The sequence below is a fragment of the Phyllopteryx taeniolatus genome, chromosome 1 (assembly GCF_024500385.1).
Source record: "Phyllopteryx taeniolatus isolate TA_2022b chromosome 1, UOR_Ptae_1.2, whole genome shotgun sequence".
Lineage (NCBI taxonomy): Eukaryota > Metazoa > Chordata > Actinopteri > Syngnathiformes > Syngnathidae > Phyllopteryx > Phyllopteryx taeniolatus.
In genome coordinates, this window is record NC_084502.1 from 50,849,814 (window position 1) to 50,875,222 (window position 25,409).

At 46.2% G+C, this 25,409-nt stretch overlaps 1 protein-coding gene across 1 annotated transcript in view; it reads left to right on the forward strand.

The window, feature by feature from the left end:
* The window catches only part of itpr3 (inositol 1,4,5-trisphosphate receptor, type 3), a 243,398-nt gene that overhangs the window by 41,561 nt on the left and 176,428 nt on the right, over positions 1 to 25,409 (forward strand). Inside the window, exons 5-9 of the mRNA XM_061748450.1 lie at positions 8,741 to 8,899; positions 18,760 to 18,858; positions 18,978 to 19,061; positions 22,399 to 22,545; positions 22,668 to 22,763. Of these exons, the coding sequence (XP_061604434.1) occupies positions 8,741 to 8,899; positions 18,760 to 18,858; positions 18,978 to 19,061; positions 22,399 to 22,545; positions 22,668 to 22,763 (585 nt within the window). The remainder of the gene's footprint in view (positions 1 to 8,740; positions 8,900 to 18,759; positions 18,859 to 18,977; positions 19,062 to 22,398; positions 22,546 to 22,667; positions 22,764 to 25,409) is intronic.

Below are 25,409 nucleotides of genomic sequence, written 5' to 3' on the forward strand. Positions count from 1 at the left end.
ATTTTATGCAACCTGGTCACTCCAAGAGCGAACCTCAACATCTTAATTTCCGCCACCTCCAGCTCTGCTTCCTGTTGTCTCTTCAGTGCCACTGTCTCTAATCTGTACATCATGGCTGCCTCACCACTGTCTTATAAACTTTTCCCTTCATCCTATCAGAGACTCTTCTGTCACATAACACACACCTTCCTCCACCCGTTCCAACCTGCTTGGACTCGTTTCTTCACTTCCTGACCACACTCACCACTGCTGTGGACTGTTGACCCCAAGTATTTCAAGTCCTCCACCCTTGCTATCTCTTCTCTCTGTAGCCTCACTCTTCCCCCTCGACTCCTCTCATTCATGCACACATATTTTCTTACTTTGGTTAATCTTCATTCCTCTCCATTCCAGTGCGTGCCTCCATCTTTCTAACTGTTCCTCCACCTGCTCCCTGCTTTCACTACAGATCACAATGTCATCTGCAAACATCATGGTCCACGGGGATTCCAGTCTAATCTCATCTGTCAGCCTATCCATCACCACTGCAAACAGGAAGGGGCTCAGGGCTGATCCCTGATGCAGTCCCACCTCCACCTTAAATTCCTCTGTCACACCTACAGCACACTTCACCACTTTTCTGCCTGCCCTCGTACATGTCCTGTAATATTCTAACATACTTCTCTGCCACTCCAGACTTCCGCATGCAGTACCAGAGTTCCTCTCTGGGAACTCTGTCATAGGCTTTCTCTAGAACCACAAAGACACAATGTAGCTCCTTCTGACCTTCTCTGTACTTTTCCATCAACATCCTCAAGGCAAATAATGCATCTGTGGTACTCTTTCTCGGCATGAAACCATACTGTTGCTCGCAAATACTCACTTATGTCCTGAGTCCAGCCTCCACTGCTCTTTCCCATAACTTCATTGTGTGGCTCATCAACTTGATTTCTCTATAGCTCCCACAGCTCTGCACATCACCCTTGTTCTTATAAATGGGCCCTCCATTCCTCAGGCATCTTCTCACCCGCTAGAATTCTGTTGAACAAGCTGGTCAAAAAGTCCACAGCCACCTCTCCTAGATGCTTCCATACCTCCACAGTATTGTCATCAAAACCAACTGCCTTTCCATTTTTTATCCTCTTTAATGCCTTTCTAACTTCCCCCTTACTAATCATTGACACATCCTGTTCCGTCACACTTGCCTCTTCTACTCTTCCTTCTCTCTCATTTTCCCCATTCATCAACTCCTCAAAGTATTCTTTCCATCTGTCTTGCACACTACTGGCACCAGTCAACAAATTTCCATCTCTATCCTTCATCACCCTAACCTGCTGCACATCCTTCCAATCTCTATCCCTCTGTCTGGCCAACCTGTATAGATACTTTTCTCCTTCTTTAGTGTCCAACCTGTCATACATCTCATCATATGCCTCTTGTTTGGCCTTGCCACCTCTACCTTTGCCCTACGTCGCATCTCAATGTATTACTTTCGCCTCTCCTCAGTCCTCTCAGTGTCCCACTTCTTCTTAGCTAACCTCTTTCCTTGTATGATTTCCTGTACTTTGAGGTTCCATCACCATGTCTCCTTCTCTCTTTTCCTGCCAGAAGATACACCAAGTACTCTCCTGCCTGTCTCTCTGATCACCTTGGCTGTAGTGGTCCAGTCTTCTGGAAGCTCCTCCTGTCCACCGAGAGTCTGTCTCACCTCTTCCCGAAAAGCCGCACAACACTCTTCCTTTCTCAGCTTCCACCACATGGATCTCTGGTCTGCCTTTGTCTTCTTAATCTTCTTCCCCACCATCAGAGTCATCTTACACACCACCATCCTATGCTGTCGAGCCACACTCTCCCCTACCACTATCTTACAGTTGGTAATCTCCTTCAGATTACATCGTCTGCACAAGATGTAATCCACCAGCATCGTTCTATCTCCGCTCTTGTAGGTCATGTTCCTGCCTCTTCTGGGGGAAAAAAAGTGTTCACTACAGCCATTTCCATCCTTTTTGCTAAGTTTACCACCATCTGTCCCTCCAAGTTCCTTTCCTGGATGCCGTACTTAACCATCACTTCTTCATCACCCTTGTTTCCTTCACCAACATGTCCATTACAATCTGCACCAATCATGGCTCTCTCTCTGTCTGGGATGCTCAGAACTACTTCGTCTAGCTCCTTTAAGAATTTCTCTTTCACCTCTTGGTCATATCCTACCTGTGAGGCATAGCCACGAATTACATTAGACATAACACCCTCAATTTCAAGTTTCAGCCTCATCACTCGATCTGATACTCTTTTCAACTCCAAGACATTCTGAGCTAACTCTTCCTTAAAAATAACACCTACTCCATTTATCTTCCCATCTACTCTATGGTAAATTCATTTAAACCCTGCCCCTAAACTTCGAGCCTTACTGCCTTTCCACCTGGTCTCCTGGACACACAATGTATCAACCTTTCTTCTAATCATCATGTCAACCAATTCCCGAGATTTTCATAGTCATAGTCCCAACATTCAAAGTCCCCACATTAAATTCTAGGCTCTGTGATTTCTTCTTCTCTTTCTGCCTATGAACCCACTTTCCACCTCTCCTTCCTCTTCGACCCACCGTAGCTGAATTTCCACCAGCGCCCTGCAGGTGAAGGGTGCCGGAGGGGGAGGTTGTTAACCCGGGCCACGACCGATCCGGTATGGAATTCTTTAGATGAACGCTCATATTTGTTTTGCAAAGTTTTAAGCCGGATGCCCTTCCTGACGCAACCCTCTGCATTTATCCGGGCTTGGGACCGGGCTATAGTTTGCACTGGCTTGTGCCCCCCATAGGGCTGCATTAGGGGGAACACTGAACATATGGCTTACATATATGCATTTCTTGAATACATCATAGTTGTTGGGCAGAAACCTTGTATGTCCATATACAACCCTAATTCCAATGAAGTTGGAACGCTATGTTAAACATAAATAAAAACAATACAATGATTTGCAAATCATGCGCAACCTATATTTAATTGAATACACCACAAAGACAAGATATTTAATGTTCAAACTGATAAACTTTATAGTTTTTAGCAAATAATCATTAACATAGAATTTTATGGCTGCAACACTTTCCAAAAAAGCTGGAAAAAACGTTTTATTTTAACAACATTCAATAAACGTTTGGGAACTGAGGACACTAATTGTTGAAGCTTTGTATGTGGAATTATTTCCCATTCTTGCTTGATGTACAGCTTCAGCTATTCAACAGTCTGGGGTCTCAGTTGTCGTATTTTACACTTCATAATGCGCCACGCATTTTCAATGGGAGACAGGTCTGGACTGCAGGCAGGCCAGTCAAGTACCCGCACTCTTTTACTACGAAGCCACGCTGTTGTAACACGTGCAGAATGTGGTTTGGCATTGTCTTGCTGAAATAAGCAGGTGCGTCCATGAAAAAGATGTTGCTTGGATGGCAGCATATGTTTCTCCAAAACCTGTATGTACCTTTCAGCATTAATGGTGCCTTCACAGATGTGTAAATTACCCATGCCATTGGCTGCCATTGACTCATCGGAACACAGAACACTTTTCCACTTTGGATCAGTCCATCTTAGATGAGCTCGGGCTCAGAGAAGCTGGCGGCGTTTCTGGGTGTTGTTGATAAATGGCTTTTGCTTTGCATAGTAGAGTTTCAAGTTGCACTTACAGCTGTAGCGCCGAACTGTATTTACTGACATTCAACTTTCTCAGTCTTTTTGCCACCTCTCCCAGCTTTTTTGGAACGTGTTGCAGCCATAAAATTCTAAGTTAATGATTATTTGCTAAAAACAGTCAAGTTTATCACTTTGAACATTAAATATCTTGTCTTTGTAGTGTATTCGATTAAATATAGGTTGAACATGATTTACAAATCATTGTATTCTGTTTTTATTTAACACAATGTCCCAACTTAATTGGAATTGGGGTTGTACAATCAATGTTATATTTTTTTCATAAATTGGTAATATTGGTCTTTTCTGTTATTCTTACATATGATTAACCAATTTAAAATAGCTTGAGAACAAATCTATCAATTTTCTGGAAATACTCAACTCTCGGAAACGTGTAGATAAGTGTCTAGGTTAGATCAGTGATTCTCAACCAGTGTGCCGGGGCATATTAGTGTGCTGTGAGCGCTCTTCAGGTTTGCCAGGAGAAATGATCAAATTTCACTTAATTGCTCCAAAAATTTTATTTTTTTCGAAGAAATAATGTATCTTTATTCATCTATTTATGCCAGTGAGGCATTGTGACAGACAGAACAAATAAATGCTCTTCTATTAGATGTCAGGAAGGACGTACAGTAATTAATGTATCCACTTTTTGTGACATTTTTGTTTGTTGGTGTGCTGTGAGATTTTTCAATTGCAAAGTATGTGCCTTGGGTCCATAAAGGTTGTAAATCACTGGGTCATATACATTTGAGTAATCCATCTATCCATCCATTTTCTTCCGCTTATCCAAGGTCGGGTCGCGGGGGCAGTAGCTTTAGCCGGGAAGCCCAGACTTCCCTCTCCCCAGCCACTTCCTCCAGCTCTTCCGAAGGGATCCTGAGGCGTTCCGTCGACATAGTCTCTCCAGCGTGTCCTGGGTCGTCCCCGGGTCTCCTCCCGGTGGGACGTGCCTGGAACGCCTCACAAGGGAGGCGTCCAAGAGGTATCCTAAACAGATGCCTGAGGCACCTTATTTGGCTAATCTCAATGCGGAGGAGCAGCGGCTCTACTCTGAGCCCCTCCCGGATGTTCGAGCTTCTCACCCTATCTCTAAGGGAGAGCACGGACACCCTGCAAGCCCGGACACCCGGAAACTCATTTCGGCCGCTTGTATCCAGGATCTTGTTCTTTCGCTCACGACCCACAGCTCATGACCATAGGTGAGGGTAGGAACATCTAGATCGACCGGTAAATAGAGAGTTCGCCTTTCGGCTTCGCTCCTTCTTCACCACAACGGACCGATACAAAGTCCGCATCACTGCAGACGCTGCACCAGTCCGCCTCAGAGACCCCAGACTCTGCTTCCACATGGGAAGGCGTGTCGGTGGAATTGGTGGACCAGAATTTCCTCGAAGCCGTCCGGAAGTCTTTCTCCATGGCCTCACCAAACTCCTCCCATGCTCGAATTTTTGCTTCAGCGACCACCAAAGCTGCATTCCGCTTGGCCAGCCGGTACCCATCAGCTGCCTCAGGAGTCCCACAGGCCAAAAAGACCCGATAGAACTCCTTATTCAGCTTGACAGCATCCCTCACTGTTGTTGTCCACCAACGGGTTCGGGGATTGCCGCCACGACAGGCACCGACCACGTTACGGCCACAGCTCTGGTCGGCTGCTTTAGCAATGAGCGCGCGGAACATTGTCCACCTGTGCTCAGTGTCCCCCGCCTCCCCCGGAACTTGAGCAAAGTTCTGTCAGAGGTGGGAGTTGAAACTCCTTCTGACAGGGGTTTCTGCCAGACGTTCCCAGCAGACCCTCACAATACGTTTGGGCCTGCCACGTCGGACCGGCAACTTCCCCCGCCATCGGAGCCAACTCACCAACAGGTGGTGATCAGTTGACAGCTCCGCCCCTCTCTTCACCCGAGTGCCCAAGACATGCGGCTGCAAGTCCGATGACACGACCACAAAGTCGAGCATTGAACTGCGACCATATGCTGTAACATAGTGTTCGTTATGGACAATCCGTGTTGACCAGAGAAGTCCAATAACCGAACACCGCTCGGGTTCTGATCGGGGGGGGCGTTCCTCCCAATCACGCCCTTCCAGGTCCCACTGTCATTGCCCACGTGAGCATTGAAGTCCCCCAGCAGACCAGCGGGAGCGCTCTCCAGCACCCCTCCAAGGACTCCATAAAGGGTGGGTACTCTGAACTGCTGCTTGGTGCATAGGCACAAACAACAGTCAGGACCCGTCCCTCGACCCGAAGGAGGAGGGAGGCTATCCTCTCGTCCACTGGGGTGAACCCCAACGTACAAGCGCCGAGCCGGGGGGCAATAAGTATACCCACACCTTCTCGGCGCCTCTCACCGTGGGCAACTCCAGAGTGGAAGATAGTCCAAACCCTCTTAAGAGGATTGGTACCAGAGCCCAAGCCGTGCGAGCCCGACTATATGTAGTCGGAACTTCTTGACCTCACACACCAGCTCAGGCTCCTTCCCTGCCAGAGGTGACATTCCACGTCCCTCGAGCCAGCTTCTGTAGCCGGGGATCGGATCGCCGAGGTCCCTGCGGACCGGCGAAGCACACATCACATCGGCGACAAGAGTTGATCCGCTAGTTCATCTTGTATCAATTAGGAAACGCGGCTACAATTATCTAATTAGTTTCGGATGTTAATGTTAAGTATATTAAGCGACAGATTGATGTTAAGGATTATGTCACAACACAGAACAAACTAACTTCAAATTCAGAAATGGCCAAAAAATACTTTACTTAATATTTTCCTGGAGGATGCATTTGGGATTACAATTTGAAGTTGGTAATAGTGGAAAATGACGTGAAATGATTTTAGTCAATTCCTCTCCAGAATGAGAGTGCGTTTAAAGAGGAGGATGCTATTCATGTGGTACATCTTAAAGTAGGCACCAGGTGCAGGTGGAGATGGGCCTGGCTCAAGTTGGAGGCCAAAACAAAAAAGCAAAGAAATGGCTAGTTTAATTTTAATCTTAAATATGTACATCAACATGTATTTGAACAGTGTAAATAAATGTTTTTCTGCTTGAAGTCTTCCAGATTGCTTAATTTATGTTATAATCCCAAAAATTCTCTGTTGGGGCCCGGGGATAGCCCCAGACACCCCTACAGTGTTGTTGTTTTTTTTTTTGGTCTGTCACCTTTTTCATGCCTTTGGTGTTTGCATGTCTGCTATAAATTGTATGTCCTGTGATTGGCTGGTGACCAGTTCAGGGTGTACCCTGCCTCAGATGTACCCCAAAGTCAGGTGGGATAGGCCCCAGCACACCTGCAACCCGAGTGAGGCTAAGCGGTTCAGAAAATGGATGGATGGATGAGATCGGTCCACCTTTTACAGCTTTAACTCCTCTGGAAAGGCTAATTCATCCTAAACGTGTTCTATCGGTTTGAGGTCAGGAAGAACAGGAACGGGCCATCCCCAAAGTTGGGAGCAATGAATTGGCCAAAAGTTCTTGGTATGTTGAATCCTTCAGAGTTCGCTTCACTGGGACTAAAGAGACAATATTTTGGACAATTCCATGCTCCCAACTTTGCGGGAACAGTTCCATTTCTAACATGGCTGTGCACCAGTGCACAAAAGAAGGTCCATAAAGACATGGATGAGAGAGTTTGGTGTGGATGAACTCGTCTGGCCTGCACAGAGTCCTGATATCAACCGGATAGAACACTCTGGAATGAATTAGAGCGGAGACTGAAAACCAGGCCTTCTTGTCCAGCATCAGTGTGAGACCTCACAAATGCGCTTCTGGAAGAATGGTAAAAAATTCCCAAAATCACACTCCTAAACCTTGTGGACAGCCTTCCCAGTAATGTTTGAAGGTGTTGTAGCTGCAAAGGGTGGACCAACATTGTATTGAACCCAATGGATTAGGAATGGGATGTAACTTAAATTCATATGCGAGTCAAGGCAGGGGAGCGAATACTTTTGCAATATAGTGTATGAACCCTCTCCTGAATCCGGAGCAACTGGACGTTGCAGCCATTTATCCATATTTGCCTGTGCGTGGCTGTTTTGATTTCGGCTAAAGTAGTTGTAGCGCCCACATACCATTTTATTGACATATGAAATGTAGATATATAGATACTTTATTCACCCAGTAGGGAAATTACATTTACTATCTTAATAACAAAGTTGTAAAACCTTTTCACATGAGCCAAACATTTGGCATTTGTTAGAAAGAGCGTTTGCGCCCGGACACACGCACACACGCACACACACACACACACACACACACACACACACACACACACACACACCAAATTCCGATATGTGACGTCAAACGCGGAAAAACATTTATTCCCGGTGATAGATTTAGCAGCTGGTATTTGTAATAGTGTTTAAATAGTAAAGCAGTGGGTGATTTGTGACGGGATTGTCATAGTGAAATGTTTACTTACAATTTAGCTGCGGGCTCCTGGGCGAGCTCGCTACCTTCCCCGTAGCCAAAGTCACCAGTAGTCTGAGTGAGTGGGAAAGCGGGCGAGTGCTCAAATAAACAACCGGCCTCTCTAACCATGCATTCAAAATATAATCCTGCGAAATAATCCAAATTTCTAAAAAATGTACCTGTGACTGTACTGGATTACAGTTCCATTTATTAAAAAAAAAAAAAAAACCCTGAATAAGTAGCGCCGGTACATGTATTTCGTGACATTTGTCCAAGCTTGTTTCCATGTACCCCCTGCAATGTGCTTGTGTACCCCTGGTTGGGAAACACTGCAGTACAGTATATCTGTATATTTTTGTGCTTGTTCTTTGATGCCTGAAGATGCCACCTAAACACCCTGCTCCCTCAGTGGCTTCTGGCATTTGCCAAAGTGCCAGAAAAAAAGGTGTGACGCTCCAGAAGGTAAAGCTCTTGGATATGCTCAAATAAGAAAAATGTTGAGCCGCAGTCTTCTGCTATTATGGCGTGAACCAGCTGCTCCCCCATTTTGTGGCAGTGCATTCCACACAGAGTAGCAACACAAGAAAGGCTGGAAAAAGATGCCTTTCACAGGTGTAAAAATGAGAAAGTACGATTCTCCGTTTGAATTATTTGATTTTGATTTTCCTGCAGCTGCTGCACATGAAGAGCAACAAGTACCTGACGGTAAACAAGCGTTTGCCGGCGCTTCTGGAGAAGAACGCCATGCGCGTCACGCTGGATGGGACCGGCAATGAAGGATCCTGGCTCTTTATACAACCTTTCTGGAAGCTGCGTGCCAATGGAGACAATGTAAGCACTCCACGTAAAACATCAATTGGATGGTGTGTGTGTGTATTTTTTATATATATATGTATATATGTATATATATATATGTATAAGCCTTGAGCCGTCACCTTGTCGTGGTGGAGGGGTTTGTGTGTCCCAGTGATCCTAGGAGCTAAGTTGTCTGGGGCTTTATGCCCCTGGCAGGGTCACCCATGACAAACAGGTCCAAGGTGAGGGACCAGACAAAGCACAGCTCAAAGACCCCTAATGATGACGACAAACAATGGACTTCGTTTTCCCTTGCCCGGACGCGGGCCACCGGGGCCCCCCACTGGAGCCAGGCCTGGTGGTGGGGCTCGAAGGCGAGCGCCTGGTGGCCGGGCCTGCTCCCATGGGGCCCGGCCGGGCACAGCCCGAAAGGGTAACGTGGGTCCCCCTTCCCATGGGCTCACCACCTGTGGGAGGGGCCATAGGGGTCGGGTGCAGTGTGTGCTGGGCGGTGGCCGAAGGCGGGGACCTTGGCGATCCGATCCCCGGCTACATAAGCTGGCTCTAGGGACGTGGAATGTCACCTCTCAGGGAAGGAGCCCGAGCTGGTGTGTGAGGTCGAGAAGTTCCGACTCGATATAGTCGGACTCGCCTCCACACACACCTTGGGCTCTGGTACCAGTCCTCTCGAGAGGGGTTGGACTCTCTTCCACTCTGGAGTTGCCCATGGTGAGAGGCGCCGAGCAGGTGTGGGTATACTTATTGCCCCCCGGCTCAGCGCCTGTACGTTGGGGTTCACCCCGGTGGACGAGAGGGTAGCCTCCCTCCGCCTTCGGGTGGGGGGACGGGTCCTGACTGTTGTTTGTGCCTATGCACCAAACAGCAGTTCAGAGTACCCACCCTTTTTGGAGTCCTTGGAGGGGGTGCTGGAGAGCGCTCCCGCTGGGGACTCCATTGTTCTGTTGGGGGACTTCAATGCTCACGTGGGCAATGACAGTGAGACCTGGAAGGGCGCGATTGGGAGGAACGGCCCCCCCGATCAGAACCCGAGCGGTGTTCTGTTATTGGACTTGTCTTGGTTACTCGGGTGAAGAGAGGGGCGGAGCTGTCAACTGATCACCACCTGGTGGTGAGTTGGCTCCGATGGTGGGGGAATATGCCGGTCCGACGTGGCAGGCCCAAACGTATTGTGAGGGTCTGCTGGGAATGTCTGGCAGAATCCCCTGTCAGAAGGAGTTTCAACTCCCACCTCCGACAGAACTTTGCTCATGTTCCGGGGGAGGCGGGGGACATCGAGTCCGAGTGGACCATGTTCCGCGCCTCCATTGCTGAGGCGGCCGACCGGAGCTGTGGCCGTAAGGTGGTCGGTGCCTGTCGTGGCGGCAATCCCCGAACCCGTTGGTGGACACCAACGGTGAGGGATGCCGTCAAGCTGAAGAAGGAGTCCTATCGGGCCTTTTTGGCCTGTGGGACTCCTGAGGCAGCTGATGGGTACCGGCTGGCCAAGCGGAATGCAGCTCTGGTGGTCGCTGAAGCAAAAACCCGGGCATGGGAGGAGTTCGGTGAGGCCATGGAGAAAGACTTCCGGACGGCTTCGAGGAAATTCTGGTCCACCATCCGACGTCTCAGGAGAGGAAAGCAGTGCACCACCAACACTGTGTATAGTGGGGATGGGGCGCTGCTGACCTCGACTCGGGACGTTGTGAGTCGGTGGGGAGAATACTTCGAAGACCTCCTCAATTCCACCGACACACCTTCCCATGGGGAAGCAGAGTGTGGGTTCTCTGAGGCGGGCTCTCCTATCTCTGGGTTTGAGGTCACCGAGGTAGTTAAAAAGCTCCTCGGTGGCAGGGCCCCGGGGGTGGATGAGATTCGCCCGGAGTTCCTAAAGGCTCTGGATGTTGTGGGGCTGTCCTGGTTGACACGCCTCTGCAACATCGCGTGGACATCGGGGACAGTGCCTCTGGATTGGCAGACTGGGGTGGTGGTCCCCCTTTTTAAGAAGGGGGACCGGAGGGTGTGTTCCAACTACAGGGGGATCACACTGCTCAGCCTCCCTGGTAAGGTCTATTCAGGGGTGCTGGAGAGGAGGGTCCGTCGGGAAGTCGAATCTCAGATTCAGGAGGAGCAGTGTGGTTTTCGTCCTGGCCGTGGAACAGTGGACCAGCTCTACACCCTCGGCAGGGTCCTCGAGGGTGCATGGGAGTTCGCCCAACCAGTCTACATGTGTTTTGTGGACTTGGAGAAGGCGTTCGACCGTGTCCCTCGGGGAGTCCTGTGGAGAGTGCTTCGGGAGTATGGGGTACCGAACCCCCTGATACGGGCTGTTCGGTCCCTGTACGACCGGAGTCAGAGTTTGGTCCGCATATCCGGCAGTAAGTCGGACTCGTTCCCGGTGAGGGTTGGACTCCGCCAAGGCTGCCCTTTGTCGCCGATTCTGTTCATAACTTTTATGGACAGAATTTCTAGGCGCAGCCGAGGCGTAGAGGGGGTCCGGTTTGGTGGCCTCAGTATTGCATCTCTGCTTTTTGCAGATGATGTGGTTCTGATGGCTTCATCAAGCCGTGACCTCCAACTCTCATTGGAGCAGTTCGCAGCCGAGTGTGATGAGATTCTCTGGGATGAGAATCAGCACCTCCAAATCTGAGACCATGGTCCTCAGTCGGGAAAGGGTGGCATGCCATCTCCAGGTCGGGGATGAGATCCTGTCCCAAGTGGAGGAATTCAAGTATCTTGGGGTCTTGTTCACGAGTGAGGGAAGAATGGAACGGGAGATCGACAGGCGGATCGGTGCAGCGTCTGCAGTGATGCGGACTTTGTATCGGTCCGTTGTGGTAAAGAAAGAGCTAAGCCGAAAGGCGAAGCTCTCAATTTACCGGTCGATCTTCGTTCCTACCCTCACCTATGGTCATGAGCTGTGGGTCGTGACCGAAAGAACAAGGTCCCGGATACAAGCGGCCGAAATGAGTTTCCTCCGCAGGGTGTCCGGGCTCTCCCTTAGAGATAGGGTGAGAAGCTCGGTCATCCGGGAGGATCTCAGAGTAGAGCCGCTGCTCCTCCGCATTGAGAGGAGCCAGATGAGGTGGCTGGGGCATCTGATTCGGAGGCCTCCCGGACGCCTCCCTGGTGAGGTGTCCCCGGAGGAGACCCCGGGGACGACCCAGGACACGCTGGAGAGACCCAGGACACGCTGGAGAGACTACATCCTTCGGCTGGCCTGGGAACGCCTCGGGATCCCCCCGGAAGAGCTGGATGAAGTGGCTGGGGAGAGGGAAGTCTGGGCGTCCCTGCTGAAGCGGTAGAGAATGAATGGATGGATGGATGTATATATATATGTATATATGTATATATATATGTATATATATATGTATATATGTATATATATATATATATATGTATATATGTATATATATATGTATATATGTATATATGTATATATATATATACATATATATGTATGTGGCGGCACGGTGGCCGACTGGTTAGAGCGTCAGCCTCACAGTTCTGAGGACCCGGGTTCAATCCCCGGCCCCGCCTGTGTGGAGTTTGCATGTTCTCCCCGTGCCTGCGTGGGTTTTCTCCGGGCACTCCGGTTTCCTCCCACATCCCTAAAACATGCCTGAATTGGAGACTCTAAATTGCCCGTAGGCATGACTGTGAGTGCGAATGGTTGTTTGTTCCTATGTGCCCTGCGATTGGCTGGCAACCAGTTCAGCGGCTCAGAAAATGGATGGATGGATGTATATATGTATATATGTATATATATATATATATATATATGTATGTATGTATATAAATATATATGTATGTATATATATGTATATATATATATGTATGTATATATATATATGTATGTATGTATATATATATATATATATACATACATATATATATACATATATATATATACATACATATATATATATATATATATATATACATATATATGTATGTGGTGGCACGGTGGCCGACTGGTTAGAGCGTCAGCCTCACAGTTCTGAGGACCCGGGTTCAATCCCCGGCCCCGCCTGTGTGGAGTTTGCATGTTCTCCACGTGCCTGCGTGGGTTTTCTCCGGGCACTCCGGTTTCCTCCCACATCCCTAAAACATGCCTGAATTGGAGACTCTAAATTGCCCGTAGGCATGACTGTGAGTGCGAATGGTTGTTTGTTCCTATGTGCCCTGCGATTGGCTGGCAACCAGTTCAGCGGCTCAGAAAATGGATGGATGGATGGATATATGTATGTATATATATATGTATGTATATATTTTTTTGGGGGGGGTTTTGTCCTGTTCGGCTGTTAGCTCAAGCAGAAAGGAGGAAATGTATCCCTTTTATGCCGGAACAGTTTTACTGTGTCACAGTGGAGTTTTGGATCAGTCGAACAGAACAAGAGGGGAGTGAGAAAGAAGGCAACAAAAAATAAAGCACTAACTCTTAACAAGATGAGGAAAGTAAATCATTCTATACCTAGTAAAATTACACATTAGATATGAGTGTTGTATGGGGTAGTAGTGCTACACCCTGTGAGGGAAGGACAGGACAAGATAGGACAGGATTGGATAGGACTGGAGGGAAAGCATGCAGGACAAGGGTCGTGAACCCGGCTGTACAACTGAAGTGTGGTGGGTACAACTGAAGTGTGGTGGGAGTGGCTATGTAAATTATAAACGTGTATAGGACCAGTGTGTGAGTGAGTGTGTGGATACCCAATCAATTTGCATATTCATAAGTTATTTGTCCCAATAAGTGAGTGGCCCCACACCTAGCGAATAAGTCCCAAGGGTGTGTATCTGCGGACACATGCAAGTAAATTGACACAGTTTCGCATGCACAATGACTGACAGAAGTGTCCTGTAATTGCTGTGCTTGCAACGCGGATACTGAGGACCACACCCAATCAATCGAGAGGCGGGGTCGGGCCTAGGAGTCCACCTGAGAGGAGCCCGGTGGACGGGAAACATCCTACACCGAGGGACCCAAGGCGGTCCACTGGCCCCACCTAGGCCCGAAAACTGGCTATCCGGAGGAAGCCGCAGGGACCGCCCCAGCCAACCCCCACCGCCCCACGCACTCCCCCCAGGAGAGCAAAACGCCCCGCCCCCAACCCGCAGGGCCCACAATGCAGCCAGTCCCCGCCCAGCCCATGGGCGAGACGGTGTCCATTGTTTGATGGAAAGGACGGTGGATAGGGGTGCCCGACAAGGGAACAATAAGGTGGGGGAACCCAGGGAGCAGCTGCCTGGCACGAGAGGGGAGCCCCCATGCCAAGCAGCCATCCAGCCTAAGGGGCCCGGCCTCAGGAGCACCGCCATGAGGCTCGTGAAAACCCACCTCCCCCGTTACTATGACTGCCAGGTCCCCGACTGGCAGTCATTGGCTCTACCCTGTGTATCAGTGCCCCCCCAAGTGGTGTGGTGCATTAAAATCTGGAGAGGCCAGTGAGCCTGGGGGGGCAGGCAGAGGTGCCAGGCACTGCTGCCTAACTGCCCCCACCCAGCGATGGGTGTATGTGGTAGGATGGGTGTGTGTAATGCATTAAAATCCTGGGGGGCGCACACACAAAATCAATTAGTCTGGTGAGCGAACAGGTTTAATTTAACTGATTGAAAAAAACAATTATAAATTACTCAACAGTAACTCTTGATTAGTTCACTGAGCACTTTCTTACGCTTACTCAAGTAAGAGTCTTACTTTTTACTTTTACTGGAGTCATGTTATTCTTAAGTATCAGTTCCCTTACTTGAGTGTGATATTTGGCTAATCTGCCCACCTCTAAGGTCAGTCAAGTTCATCCATACCAAATTCTCTCATCTCATCCATGTCTTTATGGACGGATGGCCAGTTTTCGGGCCTAGGTTGGGCCAGTGGACCGCCCTGGGTTCCAACATTGGTGCACAGTCATGTTGGAACAGGATGTGGCCATCCCCATACTGTTCCCACAAAGTTGGGAGCAATTAATTGTACAAAAGCTGTTGGTATGCTGAATCCTTCCGAGTTCCTTCCACTGGAACTAAAGAGCCAATATTGTGGACAATTCCATGCTCCCAACTTTGTGGGAACAGTTCTTCCATTTCTAACATCCCAACATCTGGTGAAATGTTCATGTCAATAGCACCTTGGGAAATGTATTTAATGAGAAAAATGGTGACGTGTTAAATACTTATTTCAGCCGCTAAAAGTATTTAACAAGTCACCATTTTTCTCACTACATATATTTCCAAAGGTGCTATTGACATGAAAATTACACCAGATGTTGGGAACAACCCAAGTAACCCATACATACAAAGAAAGTAAAACAAATAAGCTCAGAAATAAAGTTGTGTGTTATAATTTAAAATGAAACAGGGAAAAAGTATTGAACACGCCAACTTGTATTTATTTAATAAGACAAAAGCTTTTGTTTGCAATGACAGGTTAAAGACGCCTCCTGTATGGAGAAACTTGTCGCATGGATTGCTTTGGTGTGATTTTGGCCCATTCCTCCACACAAACAGTCTTCAAATCTTGAAGGTTCCGGGTGCTTCTTTTATGGACCTTGAGTTTCAGTTCTTTCCATAGATTTTTTTGAGAGTTTCCTTGGCAGTATGTTTTGGATCATTATCCTGCTGAAATGTCCACCCACGTTTCATTTTCATCATCCTCGTAGATGGCAGCACATTTTTTTTTCATCCTTCCTTCAATAATGTGAAGTTTACCAGTGCCATTTGCTGAAAAGCAGCCCCACAGCATCATGTTCCCACCTCCGAACTGGAATGGTGTTTTTAGGGTGATGTGCAGTGCCATTTCCCCTCCAAAGGTGTTGTGCAACTCCAAAGAGTTCAATTTTGCTCTCATCAGACCAGACTGTATTATCCCAGTATTTAACTGGCTTGTCCAAATGTTGGTCGGCAAACTTTAAACAAGCTTTGACATCCTTTTTTTTCCTCCAGCAATGGGGTCTTGCAAGGTGAGCGTGCATACTGGCCATGGCGGCGGAGTGCATTGCTCACTGTTTTCCTTGTGACAACAGTACCTGCTAATTCCAGGTGGTCGTTGGCTCTTGGACAACTGTTCTGATTATTTTTGCACTCCACTGTCAGAAAGCTTGCGAGGAGCACCTGATTGTGGCAAATTCATGGTGGTATGATTGGCTTTCCACGTATGTATTATGGCCCCAACCGTGCTCACTTGAACATTCAGAAGCTTAGATATGCTCCTGTAACCAATGCCATCGTTATGTTTTGCAACAATTACTTTGCGATGGTCTTGAGAAAACTCTTTGGTCTTACCCATCATGAGATGTGTCTTGACTCACACCTTGGCAATGAGACCTTTTTGTAGGTCATCAATTAGGACTGAACCAGCTAATATTCATTTGCACGAACAAGGGGCTGGATTGCTGTTTGATTAATGATAGATTTTAAGTGTTGCCTTAAGGGCTCTTTACACTCCCGCGATCGCGCGGGTGACAGCGCCTGCATTGCATCACGTGACACGCACAAGACACAAATTGTCGCTGCACGCAGAATGCCGCGGAGGTCATCTCTCGTGATTGGTCCGTTTTAGTCACATGCTGAGATGACGTACTCAGCGTTCTCCTTGGTTCCTCAATAGCGCCATCTTTAAAATACAAAACACCAAGACACGGCGATCAACCGGTGGATCGGTGCAGCACCGACAGTGAGACTCTGTATTGGTCTGTTAGAGTGGAGAAAAGAAAGCTCTCGATTTACCAGTCAATCAATGTTCTTACCCTCACCTATGGTCACGAGGAGTTGATTGTGACTGAAAGTAAAAGAACGCAGATACAAGTGGTCGAAATGAGTTTCCTTCGCAAGGTGACTGGACTCTCCCTTAGAGATAGGCTGAGAAGCTCAGTCATCTGTGAGCGGCTCCGAATCTCTCTTTCTCTCTCTCTCTCTCTCTCGCACGCTCTCTCTCTCTCTCTCTCTCTCTCTCTCTCTCTGGGACTCCTGAGGTAGCTGATGGGTACCCGCTGGCCAAGCAGAATGCAGCTTTGGTGGTCGCTGAGGCAAAAACTTGGACATGGGAGGAGTTCGGTGAGGCCATGGAGAATGATTTCTGGACAGCTTTGAGGAAATTCTGGTGCAGCATCCGGCGTGTCAGGAGGGGGAAGCAGTGCAGCATCAACACTGTGTATAGTGAAGATAGGACGCTGCTGACCTCGACTCGGGATGTCGTGAGCCGGTGGGGAGAATACTTCGAAGACCTCCTCAATTCCACCGACACGTCTTCCCGTGAGGAAGCAGAATCTGGGGTCTCTGAGGCGGGTTCTCCTATCTCTGGGGTTGAGATCACCGATATGTTTAAAAATCTCCTCGGTGGCAAGGCCCCGGGGGTGGATGAGATTCGTCCGGAGTTCCTAAAGGCTCTGGACGTTATAAGGCTGTCCTTGTTGAGACGCCTATGCAGCATCACGTGGACATCGGGGACAGTGCCTCTGGATTGACAGAGTGGGGTGGTGAACCCCCTTTTTAAGAAGGGGGGCCAGATGGTGTGTTCGAACTACAGGGGGATCATACTCCTCAGCCTCCCTGGTAAGGTCTATTCAGGGGTGCAGGAGAGGAGAGTCCGTTGGGAGGTCGAATCTCAGATTCAGGAGGAGCAATGTGGTTTTCGTCCTGGTCCTGGAACAGTGGACCAGCTATTCACCCTCTGCAGGGTCGTTAAAGGTGCATGGGATTGAGTGGGTGCATGCTGTAACAATGCGAGAGATTGCATTATTTCCTTGTCAGACCACAGCACATGGGCCCAGAGAAGCCGGCAGTGTTTATGGGTGTTGTTGATTGATATACTGTATGGCTTTCGATTTTTAGTTCGCATTTGTAGATGTGGCGAGAAACTGTGTTCACGACGGTTTTCTGAAGTGTTCCTGAGCTCACGTGGCAATATCCTTGACACGATGCCGGTTTTTAATGCAGTAAGGGATAGAGGGGTCAGGGGCAGTCAATGTTGGTTTTCGGCCTTGCTGCTTATGAGCAGAGATTTCTCCAGATTCTCTGAATCTTTTGATGATATTATCTATTCTAGATGATGAAATCCCTAAATTCCTTGCAATTGTACATTGAGAAACATTGTTTAAACTGTTGGACTATTTACACACGCAATTGTTCACAATGTGGTGAACCTTGCCCCATTCTTGCTTGTGAACGTCTGAGCCTTTCGGGCATGCTCATTTTGTAGTCATTGATGACACTCACCTGTTTCCAATTAACCTGTTCTCCTGTGGAATGTTCCACACAGGTTTTTTTTCCAGGATTGCTCAACTTTCCTCGTTCTTTGTTGCCCCCATCCCAGGTTTTTGGGAACATGTTGCAGGCATCTAATTCAAAATGAGTGAATGTTTGCAAAAAACAATAATGTGCATTTGTTTGAACATTAAATAGCTTGTCTTTGTAGTGTATTCAGTTGATTAAAGGTTGAAAAGGATTTGCAAATCATTGTATTCTGTTTTCATTTACATTTTACACAATGTTCCAATTTCATTGGAATTTGGGTTAGTAATACAGGTACAGTACATCGCAATAAATAAGGATATGGTGGAAAACTTTATTTATTTGAGTATTCCTACCTGTACATTATATAGATTCATTAAACATTTGAAAAAATAAATTTTAGAGTGCAAATTCCTGCTTAATTTCTACATAAAAAAAAATCTTTTACTTTGTTTCTTGATTATTTTGTAATATTGTAGTTTCTAGAGATGATGAATTTTTGGTTTTCATTTGCTGTAAGCTATAATCATCAAAATTATACATATTAAACTTCGTGAAATATTTCACTCTGTGTGTAGAACATTTCTATAATATGAATTTTGAATTGAATTACTAAATGAAGCTTTTGACACTTTTCTAATTTATTGAGATGTACCTGCATATTTTGGTACCTCAAGGTCGTGGTGGGAGACAAAGTGATCTTGAACCCGGTCAACGCGGGCCAGCCACTTCACGCGTCAAACTACGAGCTGAGCGACCACACGGGCTGTAAGGAGGTGTGAGCTCCACTTCACCCGAGTCACCCTTAACGGACACACGGTGCCTCCTCTGACTGTGTGTACGTGTGTATGTGTGTGTGCGTCCGTGTGTACGTGTGTCTGCATGCCTCCTGTAGGTCAACTCTGTCAACTGCAACACCAGCTGGAAGATCAACTTATTCATGATGTTCAGTGACCACAGGGACGAAGTGCTTAAAGGCGTGAGTCACATCAATCACAGTTTACTTTTCACAAAGCCACACCCCTCACATGTAGACAGGTCAGTAAGAGCGCAGCATTCCGGTCAAGCACGTTCCTGGCAGCACTCAGTTAAATTCAATGATATGTTTTCGGACTTTTTACATTTTGTATTTAGTTTGCTCTTTTAAAAAGTAATTATGGTAAATGTGTTTTTATTTTTTTTCAGTTTTAAAAACTTAAAACTAAGCCAGTTTATGCTGGCTCTGCATAAACCTATGCGATCCTCAGCATTTGAATCTATTTGTCTGCTCCAAGGTAACCAATATATTTTATCCTTTGTAAAATAATGCTATGCTATCAAAAACTGTAATGTTATGCTACTAAAGTGAGGCCTTAGCCAGTTAAACTAATGAGGCTAGCTCAGTGCTCCCGGTTGCAGTGTTTGAAAAGGCCTATTCCTTTTTATTTTACAATGATTAGGATAGTTAACAAACAACACTACCTTTTCATCCCAAGTGACAAGCATATGGCAGTAAAATCTGACAGTGGCTAGTGAGATAAGTGAAGGTGGCAGTCTACATGTTCTAGTTATTTTACTAAATCCAGAAAAATGGTTGCCGTTTTCTTTCCATTTCGCTGTGCCGGAAAGACAATGCGTGAAATTAGCAGAAGTCCACCAAAACTGTGTTGTACTTGTTCTTTTTCAGATGATGACGTTGGAAAATTATTTTACCATCTCATTTTTGAGATTTTCTTGGTTCTAAAATGTTCCTCGATTTTGGCTTCGAGTTTGGAGTGATTCTGGCAATGCAATTGCTCTCAGTTTGACCCTTAAAATTGAGATGGCTCGAGTGGACGCCATTGAAAAAATCTGAAAATGGCGTGTTTAAACATCCATCCATTTTCTGAGCCGCTTCTCCTCACTAGGGTCGCGGGCGTGCTGGAGCCTATCCCAGCTGTCATCGGGCACTGTTTAAACATCTAATTTTCAACGAGTAAGACTAACATCCAGTCATTTCTCTACCAAAGAATCAAGGTTACGGTCACAAGTTTGGCACAAATTGTCGACATAAAAAGTGTCATAAAATCCTTAATCCTTATCCAATTCTTATAAACTACTTTGAAAATTTTAGTAACATACCGAAATGTTCACTTAGTGTTCTGTATTGTCAAACATTATAAACAGATGGGCTCAAATACACCACAGCAGTCACACAAGATCCAAATCAATGTTAAGTTGTTAAGTTGTTATGCAATTGATGTGAGGGCTTAGTCAGCTAAACTAACAAAGCTCGCATAGTACTCCAGCAGTTGTATGGGTCTATTACTTTTTCTTTTTGACTGATTGTAATAGTCAATTGAGCGCTCATTCTATATTTACATTATGTTCTGAGGAGCAACAACAATCATGTTTCAGGCCACCGTGGACAAAATGAGATGGACGTGACAATGGGATAGGCAAATGTAACAGGCCGTGATTGTCGTGGTTGCCTTGTTAGATTTTTTCAACTGTCCCAAAAATCTGCTACGACAGTCGAAGTGTGGATTTGAAACTTAGCTGGCTGTAGTAAACTGGCTGAGTGCAGCAAAACGGGACACTACATAATAGGGCGTAACAAGACAGTCCATAGTGGGACAGGAAGCATAAGTACCGTATTTTCACGACCATAAGGCGCACCGTATTAAAAGACGCAGTCTCAGTTACGGGGTCTATTTCTGTATTTAACACATACATAAGGCGGACCGTATTATTGGGCACAGGCATGGTAAAACATACGCTAGCTTAAAACATACGGTCGCATGCATGTACGCTAAAACAATGTTTTTAAAAAGGCAGCGGGAGCAAAACTGAGTTTGGTTGTACTTTATTGAAGTATTTAACAATGTACTCACGTTATTTTTTTATCAATCCTCATCCACAAATCCATCAAAGTCCTCATTGTCTGTATCCGAAATGAACACCTGGGCAAGTTCTCAATCAAACACGCCAGGTTCCCTCTCATCATTATTGGAGTCAGTCTCGTTGCCGTGCGGCTCCTCAGAAATGATGCCGGCTTTTACGAAAGCTTGAACGACAGTGCAAGCAGACACGTTAGCCCAAGCAGCCACAATCCATTCACAAATTGTGCCGTAACTCGCCCGGCGCTGCCTCCTAGCCTTAGTAAAGCTGCGTTCGCCATCTGTCATCCATGGCTCCCACGCCACTCACAACTTCACTTTAAACTCCCTGTTTACACGGATGTCCAGCAGTTCGTCAAGCCTCCCGTAATGATGGCAAGCTCCGAGTTATTGCACTCGAATGCAGTCGAATGGTGACTCTAGAGACGCTTCTCCTGGCCCATTTTCGGGGGTCCTTAGCCAAACCGATGCACATACCGGAACTATATACCTACAGGGGGCGTGTCTTTAGCATCCTCTGTCACGCACACCCTTCCCCCTTTACGTCCGCATGCTGTGCTCAGTCACCTCCGCCTTCCTCTATATAAGCAGCGTGTCGGCAGGAAATGCTCCCAGTCAGTCAAGCGGAGCGCTCATTAAAGTCACACAACAACATTTACAGATTTTGAAACTCGGTGCACACATTAGGCGCGCCATCCATTTTGGAGAAAATGTAAGACTTTCAAGTGCGCCTTATTGTCGTGAAAATACGGTAGGGTACAGTATTTCCCGGGAATCTCATCGTTCTTTCAAGTTATGTCATGTTCTGCCACATTTAGTCAGTTTTCACGGCAAAGTAGAATGTATGGTAGCTGTTTTGCACCTTCAATCATGGTGTGTCCCGAAATGAGAGGGACCCCGTCAGAACATGATGGGGCAAAATGGAATGTTGGCATGTTGGTTGATCGCGGGCTGGACCGCAGTGTGCGCTAGTACTCAGCAGCCTGTTCCTCCTACTGACTGTCACGGATGCTGTGATGGTCCGTGAAAAAATTCTGCAAGAAAGAAAAATGGCTAAAATCCTTCAATGTACTATGTTCCAGGTAAACGTGGCTGCCGTGCCTGCCTGGAACATAGTGTAAATGTAGCATAGCAGTGTTGCTTTTTCACTTTTCCTCTGTGATGTGTTTGCTATGTTAGCGTAGCATCTTTATATGTTTTCTTTGTCTGACTTTGATAGATAGGCATTCTACCTGCTTCTGTCTTGAAAAAGACTTTGGACAATCATTGGATGTTATTTTTAAAGGTAGTGCAGACAGCATCACGTTGAACGGTCGTCAGGTTTATCATCAGTAACTAAGGTTGGGTGGGTCGCAGCGAAAGGTTTCTTTCTTACCTAAATTCAGATATCAGCATTATGCAAAGTGGATGTGGACAAAGCTACCGAGAATTTTCACAGTACACCCTTGTGTCTCCCAGGGCGATGTGGTGCGTTTGTTTCACGCTGAGCAGGAAAAATTTCTGACGTGCGACGAGTACAAGAGCAAACTTCACGTTTTCCTGCGCACGACGTTGAGACAGTCGGCCACATCGGCTACCAGCTCCAACGCTCTGTGGGAAGTTGAGGTAGGAAAATTCGCTTTGTTTAAAAAGTACTTTCTGGTAACTCGTTAAGTCTTGTAGTACCACTGTGATCCTGTCACAGGTGAGAGTTATTTCCTCTTCCTGTGTGCCGATTGCTTCTCCAGGTTGTCCATCATGACCCATGCCGTGGAGGGGCGGGACACTGGAACAGCTTGTACCGCTTCAAGCACCTTGCCACTGGAAATTATCTGGCAGCGGAGGTAAAACCATAGCAACCGCACACAATCAATGATTAGGAAGTCATGTCTTTTTTTTATTTGCAAAGATGTTGCTATTGCAATTTGGTGAGAGTCCACAGTACTCATTTGAGGACTATCATTACCTGAATCATCACGATTATAAGTATTATCACCATCTTGCTAAAAGAAGGTAATCAATTACACACACCTAAAGCATTGTAACATGTTTTATTTTGAATATACAAAACACAAAATCAACAACCCTATACACTTTTTACATGATTGAAACTGTAAACAGCAGCAACCACAAATAATTTTCCCACATGCAAGATCCCAAACTGTGTCACAAAAAAACAAGTGACAATCATCTCTTCTCTTATCGGCCACACGACTGTAAACAGATAGAATAGTAGAAAGTCATATTTGAATAAAGCTTATCTCAACTCAACTTTATTTTTATAGCACTTTAACAGCAACCACAGCTGTAACAAAGTGTACATAAAAGACAATAATTCAAATAAAAGAAATGTGATCATAAAGAACTAAATAAAGTATTATTTTCAAATTAAAATATACAGGAGTGATTGCCAAGAAGAGAGGAAACGGGCGAGAATAAAGGAGAGTGGATATTGTGAGAGGCTCTTGGCAGTCTTCCCATTCACTCACTGCACCCATGCACCCGACAGAGACTATCATGCTTTGCTTTCTAGCCATAAGTTCAAATAAGATAATAAATATAGTTTTAAATTTTATTATAAAACAGTATTTACTGTATATATACTGTATATACTCTGTAATGAGTATGCCCTGACGTAACAAATGGCACCCAGGAACCCAATCTCTGACTGTCCTGCATACTTGCCTCTGCCGCCCTGCTGGACCCGTCTGTATGTACAGACATCTAAGGGAAGCCTGAGCCAGTCTGAAGAATCTCATCATAAAAGGAGAGGCACAGGACATTGGTTTCTCACTCGGACGCTAAGTTAATTAACTTTCACCCCCGGCCGGTCTGACAAGGCTCACCAACAAAGACTTTTCTCTGCAGAACAATTTGGCCCTTCTGGTCTGGTGTAGCACTAGCGACACCGACTGGCTATTGAAAGATCCTGCAACATGTTCTCACCGAATTTGTCTGCTTTAATATTTTAAGAACATTGTATGAATGCCCCCAGTCTCTACCACCACACCAATGTCATAAGTGATTGTATTTATCCGAATTTGAATGTCTGCTGGTTAAATTTTTTGCCAACTGAATATGCTTGTGTTGATCTCAAAACAAACACAGAAATGTTATACAAACAAACAGTAAATGTTATTAGCCACCATGTAAGGTTGAAACACTGATTGCATAGATTAAACAGTGCACGTATGACATTGTTGGGAATGAATGTAATTTTATTCCACTGGTTTTAAGCCAAAAATCAGCCTAAAATTAAATGCGATTCTAGAGGCGCGGTCTGCTTTCTGTTTGGTCAAAGGGGGTGGCTTCTCTCTCTGCGGCGCATAAAAGGCCGAAGCTCCTTTCTCCTGCGCTCTCGCTCTCTTTGCTTCTTGCACGCCGAAGATCTGGCTCAGCCCGGGAGCCCTACCTCTCACCACGAGGTGGGCGAGGCGTACCGAACTTCACCGCCGCGCCGCCAAGCGTCTACCGCAGGAAGCACCTGCCACCCTTTTGGGTGTGGGGCAGTTTACGGACAAAGCCCCTTTGGGAAGGAAGTGCGATGTGAGTTTTTCCCTTTTTTTTCCCCTCTTGGTTCGCAAGACATTTTCCCGAGATCGTGAAGCAGTAAAGAAAGTCCCACTCGCACAGATGCTGGAACCACAAACACAGGGTTAAGAAGAGAAGATCCCCACTCCATGCATGTGTCCTTTCACCATGCAAATAGGTCTAAAGTGTGAGAAAAAAAACACAAGTACATAAATTAATTAGAATAAATAAAGCGAATAACAAATAGAATAATAATAAAACAACACCAACCTCAATAGCAAAGAATACAGAAGTCATAGGTTTACTTTTATACTTACAAAATAGTCTTGTTATTGTCAGAAGGCACACTACTCAGGCAAAGGAATCAAGAATCCAGATTTAGCATGTTGAGGAAGGGTGACCAACTATCTACGTATACATTTTTTCGTTCCACAATATATTCTGTGATGAGTTTTAGCCAGTGATTTGTGTGAATAGCTTGTTTGTTTTTCCAGTTTAACAGAGTTGTTTTCTTAGCAGTAGCTAACACGACGAGTAATGATAGTAAATATTTATTCGGAAGGTCGATTGTGTTTAAGTCGCCAAGTATGCACAATCTTGGAGAAAGTGGAATTCTGCAGTTCCAAATAATAGACAGTTTCTGCGTAACCGAAGATCAAAAGCATTGAATTGGTGTGCATTCCCATATAGCATGCAAATTTTTCTTGCTTAACAAACTCCGGCGGTTCATAGGTGCTCTGGAGTGTTGGTATTTTTTATTTAGTTAATATTGCTGCTTTTAATTTATTGTATTGAGGAAAGTTTCCGCCTGTTATTTGGAATTCTTGGAAAAGTTCATCACGTGTCCTTAAAATATTATCGTTAAATAGTTGTACTTGGTCAATTCCATTTTGTTCCCATCTCCTAAAATAAAGGGGTATATTGTTAATTTCGAAGTCTGGATTGTGCCAGATTGGGGA